At 48.8% G+C, this 12,748-nt stretch overlaps 1 protein-coding gene across 2 annotated transcripts in view; it reads left to right on the forward strand.

Annotated features, from left to right (window-relative positions):
- Positions 1-10,653: 10,653 nt before the first annotated feature.
- LOC308241589 (uncharacterized protein C1orf94) overlaps positions 10,654-12,748 on the forward strand; it is a 38,627-nt gene continuing 36,532 nt past the window's right edge. Inside the window, exon 1 of one of the 2 annotated variants that reach the window (XM_080655091.1) lies at positions 10,654-11,121. In XM_080655091.1, the coding sequence (XP_080511217.1) occupies positions 10,793-11,121 (329 nt within the window). In that variant the 5' untranslated portion in view covers positions 10,654-10,792. The remainder of the gene's footprint in view (positions 11,122-12,748) is intronic. The other variant, XM_080655090.1, reaches the window with a different exon arrangement.

Consider the following 12,748-nt stretch of genomic DNA (forward strand, 5'->3'; position numbering starts at 1 on the left):
GGACCCTGAGGCCTGGATAGAAACTTTGACAAGGCGAAGATTGATTTACACAACAAATATTTATTCAGGATCATTACGTGCCGGACACTGCTAGATAATGAACATACACCCCAGTGAACAGTCCCTGGCTTGTGAAGGCAGGAAATAAACAAACACATCAAAAGTTACTAATTAAGAATGCCAGGGAGGAAAAATTCATGGTGCTATGAGAAGGAAGGGGGTTAGGCGGTGAGGTACCTTCAATAGGTGATCTGTAAAGGCCTCTCTGAGGTGGTGACCTTGAAGGTGGGATTGAAAATTAAGCAAGACAGCCACGCAAAGGGTTGGGAAAGGGCTTTGGGCATAGAAAGCATGGGCAAGGGGAGAGGAACCCAGGAGATGAGGACAGGGCCCAAGCCAGATCATGAGGGACTCTCAGGGCATGGTGGGGAGGTCGGCAATAGGCAGTGGGAAACAGGAGGCATGTTTAGTGTGTTAGGGTGGCCATTACAAAGTACCACACGCCGGGTGGCTTAAACAACACAAAAGTATTTCCTCACAGTTCTGGAGGCTAGAAGTCTGAGGTCAAGGTGTTGACAGGGTTGGCTCCTTCTGAGTCCTTTCCTTACAGATGGCCAGCTTCTTCTACGTCTTCACACGGTGCCCCCTCTGTACATGTCTGTGTCCAAATTTCCTCTTTTTATAAGGACATCAGTCATGTTGGATTATAGCCCACCCTGATCCCATTTCAAGTTGATTACCTCTGTAAAACCATGTCTTCACATACAGTCCCATTCTGGGATGAGGACTGCAACATATGAATTTTTTTTGGAGAGGGGCACAATTCAGCCCATACAGGAGGGAGGACTTTTCAGGTGGAGGAGATAGCCAGAATATGTATTTCAAGGGGTATCGGTTACGGCTGTGCCTCGCGTGACTGCTTTCCCGGGATAGACTCTGGAAAGGTGTCAGCTCTGAATACCAGAGAGGTGGGTTTTCCATTTCTAGGAAAGAGGAACCAAGTGGCACAGCCTGGCATGTAGTCTGACTTCTCTGTGGGTGGGGCTTACATAGGAAAGGAAGGGGCAGGGAAAGGGAGGTTACTTGGGAGGTTACTGCAATCTTCGGAGCTGGAAGTGATGTGGGCAAAGACAGAGGTGAGGCCCTAGACATGTTTGCAGGGCAAGGAAGAGGCAGGTGTCCAAGAGATGATAACCTTGCCCAGGAGGATGTGGCTCTCGGCCCAGCCCCCACGGCTGGCTCCCTACCTGCCCCTTCCATTCTCCCAGGAGCAATAGGCAGCCATGGGGCAGGGTCACGCCACACTGTCACATTGCAAACAAAGCCCAGTGAGGTATAGTGACTCACCAAGATAAGCCCAATATCCAGGTAAGATTATAGGTTTCTTTCTGAAAGAAAACAAGGCCTGATGCTCAGGAGAACTTTGATTTAAGCAGGGGCTGTACACTTGATGCCCTGAAAAAAAAATTTTTAAATGGTATGCTCTAGCAATGAGGGCAAGAATGGAGCCTGAGAGGGCTAGCAGGAGTGTAGAGTAGGGTTTCAGAGCAAAGGCCAGAGCTCAGAGGAAAAGCCAGGGTCTCAGTGGAGGGTGGAGATTTAATTTTTCTAATTTTTAAAAAATATATTTGTATTGATTTCAGAGGGGAAGACAGAGAAAGAAACATCAATGATGAGAGGAAATCATTGATTGGCTGCCTCCTATACGCCCCCTACTGGAAATTGAGCCCACAACCTGGACTTGGGCCACAATCTAGACTTGTGCCTTTGGCGGGAATCAAACCTGGGACCCTCGTCGCAGGCTGTCGCTCTATCCACTGAGCCAAACCAGCTAGGGCGAGGGAGCAAGATTAGGCAGAAACTAGTATTTTCAAAGGGTAAGGCTGTCATTGTAGAGATGACAGTGATCTGCTTCTTAGGAAAAGGTGACAGAAGGGGTTTAGGAAAAAAAGCCCAGAACGAACTGTAGGGGGACTGTGGGCCTCAACAACCAGGAGGGACAAGTGAGAAGGGGCCACAGTCTGTGTCCTTCCTCCAGTGCTACCAAATGCAGAGGCCATCGAATTGTGATATTTCTTGCAGAAAGTTCTCCATTTGTGCAACAAGGAAAGGGACAGAGCTCATGTCTGTGGCAAAAGAGGTCAATTTTTTCTTCTACTTGTCAGAGGCCATAATCCACAGGAGAGGGTCTATTCCAGGCTCTCATCTCTACTTGAATTCCTCCAATCAGCTATGCATCCTGCCTCCTCACCTTTTCTCATGCTCTTTCCTCTGACTGCAAAGCCATTCCCCCTCTCACTGTGTGGAGTAAATGATTCCTAATCATCACTAGGCTCAAGTGTCACCTCCCGCAAGGATCTCCTCCCCCAGGTAGCCTTTTCTAAACCCCCACACCCCTGCTGGGTTAGATGCCCTTTGCAGCTTGGACAGCTAGCTGGACACCAAGAAGGTATGATTCCCCTTCCATACTACAGAGCAATGGATCCCAACCAGGAGTGATGTTGCCTCCCAGGGGACATTTGGCAGGGCCTGCAGACAGTTTTTATTGTCACCTCTGGCATTTAGTGGGTAGAGGCCAGGGATGCTGCTAAACATTCTACAATGCCCAAGGAAGTTTCCCTCTGCCCCCCAAAATTATTTGGCCAAAAATGTCAATAGTGCTGAACTGTAACTGGAAAGTGGCTGCCCAGCCAGGACTGCATTTTCAGGTCCCCTTTGCGGTGGGGTGCAGACTTAAAACAAGGTTCTAGCCAAAAGGAATGCAAGCAGAATTGGTGTGTGTGACTTCAAGGCTTTTCCCCTAAAATCCTCCCACCCTTATTCCTCCATCTGCTGGCTGCATACAGAGCCTTTGGGTCCCTTGGAGATAGCAGAGCCACAAGATGGAATAAACCCAGACCCCAGATCACCCACCAACCAGGGACACTTGCATTGGCCCCTTATATGAGCAATGACCTTTCCCACCACTGTAATATCGGGGTGGGTTACAGCAGCTAGCAATACCCGTATGCGCCCCTCCATGTAGTATCCTGCGCAGTCATTTGCTTACTCCTCACTCATTCATTAATTTGTTCATGCTACCAACATTAGTCTGCATGTCAGGCTGCATGCCAGGCGCTGTACTAGGTGCTGAGGAAACAAATATAAAGAACAAGTTGTTACCAGTAGTCCCTGCCCTGCGGGGGGGCGAGAGAGGGGTGTTAGTTGATTGAGAAAGTAGTTAATTACTCTGGGAGAAATGCAGGATGTGATGGAAATGAGATGGGCCCCTACCTCAGCCTGGCATGAAGGACAGAGAGAAGTGTCACTTTCCAGAAAGGAAGCAGTGTGGTCCAATGCTGGGAGGTAGATTGGGTGAAGGATGTGTGCTCTTCCAGAGGTCCCGGGTGCTGGTGGAAGGGCGGGAGGGGCACTACACCTCTGTCCTCTCCTCTGAGTCTCCAGACTCTGTAATTGTAGCCTTTCTCACTTGTCTCCCCCAGTAGACTGGGAGCTTCTTAAATGGCAGAAAACTTCTCCTCAAGAGCCTCCTGAGTCCCCAGGGCTTGGTGTCTGATATTCTCTCCTCTTGGATGTCCCGGAGGAGGCTCTGCCCAGTCTACTCAGGACTGAACTCACCCACTTCTAACCCTTCACCACCACCCGCCTCTCTGCCAGTCCTCAATCTCAGGTGTCAGCTCTTACAGACAACTATGTCCACCCAGTTCCTGAGCCAGAAACCCCTTCTCACTCAGCCCCCATGCCCAGGCAGTCCCCAAGTTCTGCCTCCTTAACAGCTCCAGATCCTAGCCAGGGCCCCATTGCCTCTCTGGTCCCATGTAACAGCTGCAGAACAAGTGCCCAACTCTATTCTTGTCCCATTCAAGTTATCCCTCTCTTTGCCACCAGTTATCTTTTAAAACACTAACCCGCCCTAGCCAGTTTGGCTCAGTGGATAGAGCGTCGGCCTGCAGACCAAAGGGTCCTGGGTTCCATTATGGTCAAGGGCACATACCTTGGTTGCAGGCTCCTCCCCAGCCTGGGTTCTGGTCAGGGCTCAGGCAGGAGGCAACCAATGGATGTGTTTCTCTCACATCAATGTTTCACTCTGTCTCTCCCTCTCTTTTCCAGTGTCTTTAAAAATCAATGGAAAAATATCCTGGGGGGGGGGGGAGGATTAACACAAACAAATAAACAAACAAACAAAAAACACTAACCTGATTTCACAGCTCCTCCGCCTTCCCCAGCCGTTTCCCCAAGGCCTACAGAGGGAATCCAAGCTCCCTGCTAGCCTCTCCCTACAAGAGCCTCCATGGCTGCCTCTGCCTGCCCCTCTAGCCCCTGTTTCCACACTCCCCATCATCCCCTGTGCTCCAGCCATTTGGAGGTCCTTGCCCTCCTGGTGTAGCCATGCTCTCTCTCTTCTTTGCCTCTGAGCTTCTGTGTGTGCTGCTCCCTCTGCCTGGAATGATCTTCTCCTCCTGTGCCTGGCATTTTCTTATTTGTCCTTCAAAACTCAGTCCGAGTGTCAATTCTTACAGGCAACCTCCACCAGTGCCATTCAGAGTGCCTGGCACATGGTGGGCATTCAGTAGGTCTTTGCTGAATGGTTGGATGGATGGATGCTTGAGTAGGTGCTCAGCAATGTTTGTGGAATGGACCCAAAGGTGTCTCTCCTAGACTTCATTATCTGAGTTCCTGAAAGAAGTGCCTTCTCTGTGTTATGATTTAATGTTATGCTGTCTTCAGAGAACCCTGATGTGAGAAACTGACCAACGTAATGGCATTTCTGTCTTTATGAAACAGAATTGAATGTATTGCCCACTCTGTCACTCAGTGTCCTTTATAAAAGGGCTCATGATAAATTCATGCTTGGGGTGATTTCCAGGAAACATTTTGTCTCTGCAGATGAAGACGTGTATTTTCTGCCATCAGAAAATAAAAACTCTGTCTTCCAATGTGTTTCCATTTCTTGCTTGGGCTGACAAATAGGAATGCCGAGTTTTATTACCTTATTATCTCCATGTGTTCTGGCCAATTCAGGCGCCTGAAAGTAGCAACTCTTTCTGCTTTCTTTAGATGGAGGCAGCTCTGGCTTTATTTTTTGATGCCGTAATTTTTACTTTTTAATCTGAAAACATCTCAGCAGTCAACTAGTATAAATCTTAAAGGAATGCATGTTGGTGACACCATCCTGGCATGGACGTTATGGCAGGAAGGGCAGAACAACAACCTTCTAGTTGAGAGGGACCCCATATAGAGCCTCTCCAGGAAATATTGGGGCACCTATCATGGCAAGGGCTGGCAGGAAGGCCAAAGGAGGAAGCAAAAGGCCAGTTGGATTCTGACTCTGTTGCTACCTTACTGGGCCTCCACTGACAAATTATATTCTTTTCCTCCACCAACTATGGCTTCCCTTTTCCCTAAATTTATATATTTTTTAAAATGTATTTTTATTGATTTTACAGAGGAAGGGAGAGGGAGAGATATAGAAATATCAATGATGAGAGAGAATCGTTGATCAGCTGCCTCCTTCATGCCCCCTACTGGGGACTGAGCCTGCAACCCAGGCATGTGCTTTGACTGGAAATTGAACCGTGACCTCCTGGTTCATAGGTGGACGCTCAACTACTGAGTTACACCGGCCTGGCTCCTTTTCCCTAACTTTAAATAGAGAGCTCATAGGCTGCCATTTCACATTAATAGCTAATACTAACAACAATAATCGATATATTTTTATGAGGGCACACTATGAGCCAGGCACGGTGCCGAGAACTTTACATGGATGTCCCTATTTGAACCTCTCCCACTCTGAACCTGTATTGTTTATATCTTTTTGCAGATGATGAAATGCCAGAGAAGTTAAGCATGTGCAAAGCTACCTTTCAGTGAGTAGCAGAGCAGGAATTCAAAGTCAAGAGTGTCAGCTGCTGCCGCCCAAGCTCCTGACACTGTCCTCTCACATGGACAACGAATGGAGGCAACAATAGGGGGTGAAATCCCTTGGGAAATGGTAAGGGTGGCTGATGGTGTTGCCAGGATAGAGGAACCACAGAGTCACAGCCTTGCTTCTAGAACATTCGTGTCCTTTGCAAAATCCTGGGCAATGGCTGGCTGCTCCTCAGGAGTGTCCAGTTGCTGAGACAGCACCCAGGGGAGCCCCACCCCCATGGCTGCCCCCTCCTCTCCCTCCAGTTCTGATATTTAGCCCCTCAGGGACAGTTGCCTGAAATCTACCTCTGCAGGGCCCCGCCTCTGGGCAGTTTGAGCCGTTAGGCATCATCAACATGGTAACACGGGGTCTCTGTGGTTTTCAGGGGCCTAAAAAGGTTGAGGCCTGAAAGCGTTATGATTGGCTTCATAACACAAAGAAGAAAGCAGCAACGTTGACATCAGTAAATATTTCATTAAATGCAAAATGTAGCATTATGTCAACTCCATTAACTGTTGAATTTAATCGTCATAAAAATTTCATTATGTTTGATGACAATTTGTAGGTTGGAGTTTTCTCACTGTGCCAGGTTTCCCGGGTAGGCACCAAGATTGGGGAGAAATCACAGTAGACCATACATTAAATAAATTACTCATGGCCAAAAATTTTCAAAAGCAAAATGCAAAAATCTTTTCAATTTTCTTTGACAACTGAAAAGTGATGTTTATGGTGGGAGGTGAGTGTGTTTAAAGTATGTTAGAGGAGGGAGAGGGCTGCAAGGCTTAGGGCCTATGAAGGACTTGAAAGAGCCCCGTGCCATGCTCTCCTTCTGAATTTCCCAGCCTAGCCGTGTTTGTCTCAGTGATGGAAGCCAGGTGAGTAGAGGCTTTGGCTGCAGAATAGGTAGGGAAAATTGCTTCCTCCTGAGGTTTTCTTGGTTCCAAAGTAGAAAAGCAAGAATCCCAGAATCCTAAAAATGATAGCTAACATTCATTGGGTCCGTAGCATGTCCCAAACTAACTATTGGAAGCTCTATATGTGTATTGTCTCGGTTGTCCCAAACAATTCTATAAGGTCAGTATTTTATTAACCCTATTTCACAGGTGAGCAGACTGAGGTCTTAGAGTTTACACAACCTGCCCAGGGGAATAGGGGTAATAAGGGATAATTTAAGAATTTTTCCAAACTAAAAATAATAAATAGATGAAATGGTGCCCATGACCACTTCAATCTCTAAAAAAGGCAGAACCTTGAACACTACTAGGCACGTAGATATCTATGGGCTGAAGGAACAAAATTACATGTTGAGCAGAGACTGGACTAGCTCAGTGTTCCCACACCTGCTGTGTACCAGACACCTATGGGATACTTTGCTCTCCTCACTGGCCTGCGACGATGTCGAGGCAGAGGTCTTATTCATCTCCCAGGCCCGCACCTTGCACAATCTTGCCCCATAAAAAGGCTTAGTTGATGATTCAAGTCCATTCCTCCATCACAGAGCAATTTCACAGTACAGCTAAAGTTCTCCCTCCCTATACACAGCACAAAATCTGTTATTTAAAAACTCCAGTGGCACACGTCTCAATGTAATCATCAAGGAAACTAACATACAGCACTTTCTGTGCCAGGTGTGGTTCTTGGGACCTTCCATGTGTGAATAATTACTTAGTAATAAAACATCTACAACAACTCTACAAAACAGGTGTGTGCTTTTCTTATTATCATCCCATTTTACAGATGAGGAGACCAAGTGTTATGAGCGGAGTGCTGTCTCCTCCCAAATTCCCATGTTGTAGCCCTATCCCCCAGTACCTCAGAATGTGACTGTTTTGAAACAGGACCTTTAAACGGTGGTTTTAAGGTAAAATGAGGTCATCGGGGTGGGCACTAATCTAATATGACTTGTGTCCTTGTAAGAAGAGATAAGGACACAGACCTGCATAAAAGGAAGACCATGTGAAGGCACAGGGAGAAGACAGTACCTATAAGTCTAGCAGAGCTTCAGAAAGAACCTACCCTGCTGACACCTGGATCTTAGACTTCTGGCCTCCAGAACTGTGAGGGAATACATTCCTGGTGTTAAGCCATCCATCTGTAGGGCCTTTTTATTTCAGCCCTAGCGAACCAATACACCAAGGCACAGAGTAACCTGCCTAAGCCTGCATTGCCAGAAAACGGGAACTCAGAATATGAACCTAGGTAGTCTAGTTCTGGAGTCTATTGGGTTTGTGATAATGAAAATGTTCTCTGTGCTGTCTAAGATGGTAGCCACAAGCCACATATGGCCCTTGAAACGTGGCTAAAGTAACTAAGGAATGGAAATTTTTCATTTACATTAAAATGAAATTAAAAAGTAGTAGCCACTGGTGGCAAGTGGCTACCATATTGGACATAGCTTTGTTTCTAAGTACATCACTTAAGTTTTTTGCAGAATCTTCCAGAAACCTCTCCTGTGTGCTCCAAACAAAACACGCTCCTGTCTTTGTTCCCCGGCCCTGCTGTATTTTAGAGTGAGCTGGCTAACTTTCCAGAACCCTGCAGCCTGGGCAATGCAGGGACCTTGGAGTTCTGCTCCAAACATGGGTGTGAGCCAACCAAATGCCAAGCAGCACAAACACTGAGTGACATTTTCAGAACTATTAATATTTCATCAGAAATGATCACTTTTCCTTTAAATATACTATTTTCAAAGGTTTTTCCACATTCTTAACTATAATTTTACTCAGTCTAGGTCCTTGGAATTTTCCCCAAAGGAACACATTTTCAATTTTATAATGAAAATCAAAGGGGAATGAAGCTCAGATTTCAAAATTTAGTCAACATTTCCAGGAACTTGGGCCTTCTGTAAAGAGCAAGGTTGTGTATTGGGCACCTACGGTATGCCCAGCACTTTCTATACAGTTTATTATTAATTTATCCAACACACATTTATTGAGTGCCTACAAGGTGCCATAAGTGTGATCTTTATAATAATTTATTAACACCATTTTACAGAAAAGAACTCCTTCTCCTCCTCTGTTTCATCTCCAATGTTACCTCCTCAGAGAGATCTGCCTGGACCACCATCTCAAGCTGCCGCTGTTCCCCTCCCCATTGCCTGGCTTTGTTGGTGAGTTTTCGTTAGAGCCCTCATCTGTATCATCTGTAATTACTGCTAATTTGTCTGCTTGGTGAGTTTGTGATGTATCTCCCTGCACTACAATACAGGCTCCATGAGAGCAGGGACAACACCAGTTTTGTTCACCTTCAGGCTCCCTAAGTGCCCAGCAATTCACCTGGACAGAGGAAGGGCTGCATCAATATTTGGGAAATGAATGAGTGAGGATGGGAGAAGTGAAGAATTGGTAGAGTCACACAGGTAGGAAGAAATACCAGTGTCAGGATTCAAACCTCCACCCATAGGCTGCCATCTTCTCTATTCCCATCTATTCTTACTGCACATCCTCTTGCTCTTCCCTTGCTGGGGAAATACTGAAGGTACAACCTCCGGCTCCTGGGGCCAAAAATCCCAGGCAGAAAGGGGTGCTGTGTCATTTCTGAGTTTAGCCCCTTCTGAGAGGGGAGGAAGCCATTGAGCAGCAAACATAACATAGCGCTTCTCTCTGCACCTCTGTCCAGTCTCTGGCCCCCACTCCCACCGGCTCACCGCCCACCTACCCCTGGAACCTGAACCCAGCGCGGCTGGAATGGTCTATCTCAGTGCCTGAGAGCTCGGGGGAAGGGGGCTGGGCTTGAATCCCAGCTCCTCCCTTAAGGTGAGCCTTGGACACACCCCTTTTTTACTTTGATACTCGGTTTTCTCAAAGGTAGAACTATAAAAAGCAATGGTACTAACTTCATGCGCTTGTTTTGATTGAATATGACAACACAGAAAGCCCAGCGCTTGGCACACAGTAAGCGCCAATACAAATGGTAGTGAAGGGTAAAATCGGGCGATCGAGGGGCAGGGCCTCTGGCAGACACCGAGGTTTGTGCGGAGTGGCAGGCAGGCAGGGGTGCGGCACCCTTGACTTCTAAGAGGGGAAAGCGCTCTGAGGTTCTCTGGGCGCCCATTCACCCCCATCCCGCCTGCGACGCCGAACCCGGGCGTCCCGCGCACCCAGCCGTTGCGTCTGAACCCGCAGAGGAGTTCCAGCGCCGGATGGGAAGGGAAGGGTGTGGGAGCCACCGCAAGCAGGACCGCTCCCTTTCAAGGCGTGGCCGCGGGGCGTCGCAGGTGCCTGCTGGGGGCGCCGGCTGGGGCGGGCTGTGGGCTCTGGGCGCTTTCCTGCCGGGAGCTGGAGAGGGGCCAGGCGTGGGGAGTGGGGCGAGCGAGGCGGGGCTGGGGCGGCGGGGAGAGGCCGTTGGCCCTCGGGGTGCGCGGGCATCCCTGGGAAGGCCCCTGTGAGAGCCCAGTGGAGGGCTCCTGCCCTCCAGGTGCCTAGCACAGTGCCAGGCGCTCACCCAGTCATCTCCAGGTTTATCGGGTGAGAATGGGCTGAGCCCCAGGCGCTGCAAGGTGTCACAGGTGTGTGGCAGGCAACGGGCGCGCCAGGGATTCTGGGAGAGCCCTCCCTCCCCCTCCACCTGTTCCCAGATGTCATTCTGCCCACCCAGGCACCTGGTTCCTGAGCTCAGGGGGATTCCAAGGTTACTAAGCTACTGGTTTTTGTTGACTTTTAAATATTTTCTTCTCAGGGAGAGCGGGAGAGGGACAAAGGTCAGAAAGGAGCAAATAAAAACAAATCAAAATAAGCTCCTCCTCCCCAAAAGAAAGCTGACCTCCATCCACCACTGGCACACAAATCAGATCGGAGGCCTCTGAACAGAGTCACCTTGCTGGAGCGACAGCCAGACAGAACTGAACTGCTTCTGCCCCATCCTCATCTCCCTTTCTGGTGAATGAAGGGCGGTGGTGGATGGTCACCCTGTCTGCGAGCCCTGGGTGGACAAAGGGGCTTCCGGAAAGACAGGAGGAGGATGGCCAGTGGAAATGGGCTCCCTTCGTCCTCGACCCTGGTGGCCAAGCGCCCCTCCGCCCTGGGCCCATTCCCCAGATACATCTGGATCCACCAGGATACACCCCAAGACAGCCTAGACAAGACCTGCCATGAAATCTGGAAGAGAGTTCAGGGCTTGCCCGAGGCCTTGCAGCCCCTGACCTTGAAGGAACAGCTCTCTGCCCCCGTGGTTGGGACTCCGACAGACAACAGGCTCAGCTTCCAAGAAGAGTGAGTGTCCCCCTACATGGCCGGCACCAGGGGAGGAGGGCGGAAACGAGGTCAGACCTTCTGGGGGAATGTTCTGGCCCATTCTTCATTCTGCTAAACCCAAGGGCTGTATGTTTTACATCCCCTCCCCCATGGTCCCTTTAGAAGAAGAGTTAACTAGGGTCCTGAAGTTACCTGGGTGAAGGACTAGGCCAAGGCTCTCTCTGCTGCCTCTTCACCAGCCCACTGAGGGGATCGTTTTCCTCCTAAAGGCATAGACAACCAGAGGTGAATCTGAGGACCTTGGAAAACCATCTGGGCCAGGACCGAGGGTTAGATGCACATGGCTTTCCCCAAAGGCAACTAGAAGATTCCTTCCCCCTTCCACCTCCAAAGACTAGGCATTGGCACAGATGCGTCTAGTGGTTTTAAACCACATCTGGAATTCCCTAATACAGGGAGCAGCTGTCCCATTCAGACTCCACAGAAGCTGCTGCAAGAGCGCACATCAAAATATTTACTGGGAAGGCATTGACATATTCAGAGGACATAATAGAAAATTAAAGTGTGGGGAGATGGCTGGAAATAGCCCGTTTCCTGGATGGGAAATCCTGGTCTGGGAAACACAGAGCTAGATGTTTTTCCACCAGGGCAAAAGTTGAGCAGATATCGTTCGGGATGGATATTCACAAGGAGAGGAAGGGGGGGACCTCCTTAAGAAAAGCAAGTGAACTACTGAGCACTTGTTCAATGCTTTGCATCTTCAAAGTGGACCGCAAACATTAATTAATCCTCCAGGACCCCTATGAGACAGGTATTAGTGTCCCCATTTTACAGATGGGTTAAGTGTTAATAATTAAGTGCTAATTAAAGACTAAGTGATAATTAAGTGTAGCCTGTTCCAACACATGCTCCAGCTCAGTTCGGAGCTGCTCTGAAGTGGGGGATCCCTTCAGGCAATTATCTGCTGCATCTGGTCTCGGGGATTTCTAGGCGAGAGCTAAGAAGAAAAATGTGTAACTACCACCCAGGCCCACACTACCTGCTGTCCCTTTTCGGGCTGCAGAAAAAGGTACAGGCTCTTTGGCTGCTATTGCTTTCCCTGCCCTGTGCTCAGCAGGATATGGCTGGGATGGGAATGGCTTGACTGCTGCCAAAATTTTTGCTGTCCAGCCCTAGAGTGAGTGGCACTGAACCCCTGGCCCCTACCCATTGCCATCTGCTCTGGGACAGGGTCTTGGCAGGGGATCCACGGGGCTGTGGTCAGGCTTTCAAAGGCCAAGGAGCTGATGGTCCACTTGGTGAACCAGGGTCAGTGGCAATTTCCAGTAGATGGCACCCTCTCTGCCAGGTCACACCTAGTTAATGGAGACAGGCTCTACTTCCAGTCTGCACTTGGCCTAAAGTGAACTGACGCACCTTTGGCCAGTTGCTTAATTCCATTTGGCCTTGTTTTTCTCATCTGCAAATTGAGGATGATATGCCCTGCCTTGTCCACCTCAGAGCTGATAATGAGGATCAAATGTGATGGGAGACAGGAGACTGAACACTGCATTATACAAATGAAGTTGTCCTTAAATGTAATTCCCAGGGTTGGGTCTTGTTGTTGTTGTTGGTTTCAATCTTGGGTTTTCACACTATGCTCATA

This window comes from Plecotus auritus, assembly GCF_963455305.1.
Source record: "Plecotus auritus genome assembly, chromosome: 2".
In the NCBI taxonomy this organism is placed as follows: domain Eukaryota; kingdom Metazoa; phylum Chordata; class Mammalia; order Chiroptera; family Vespertilionidae; genus Plecotus; species Plecotus auritus.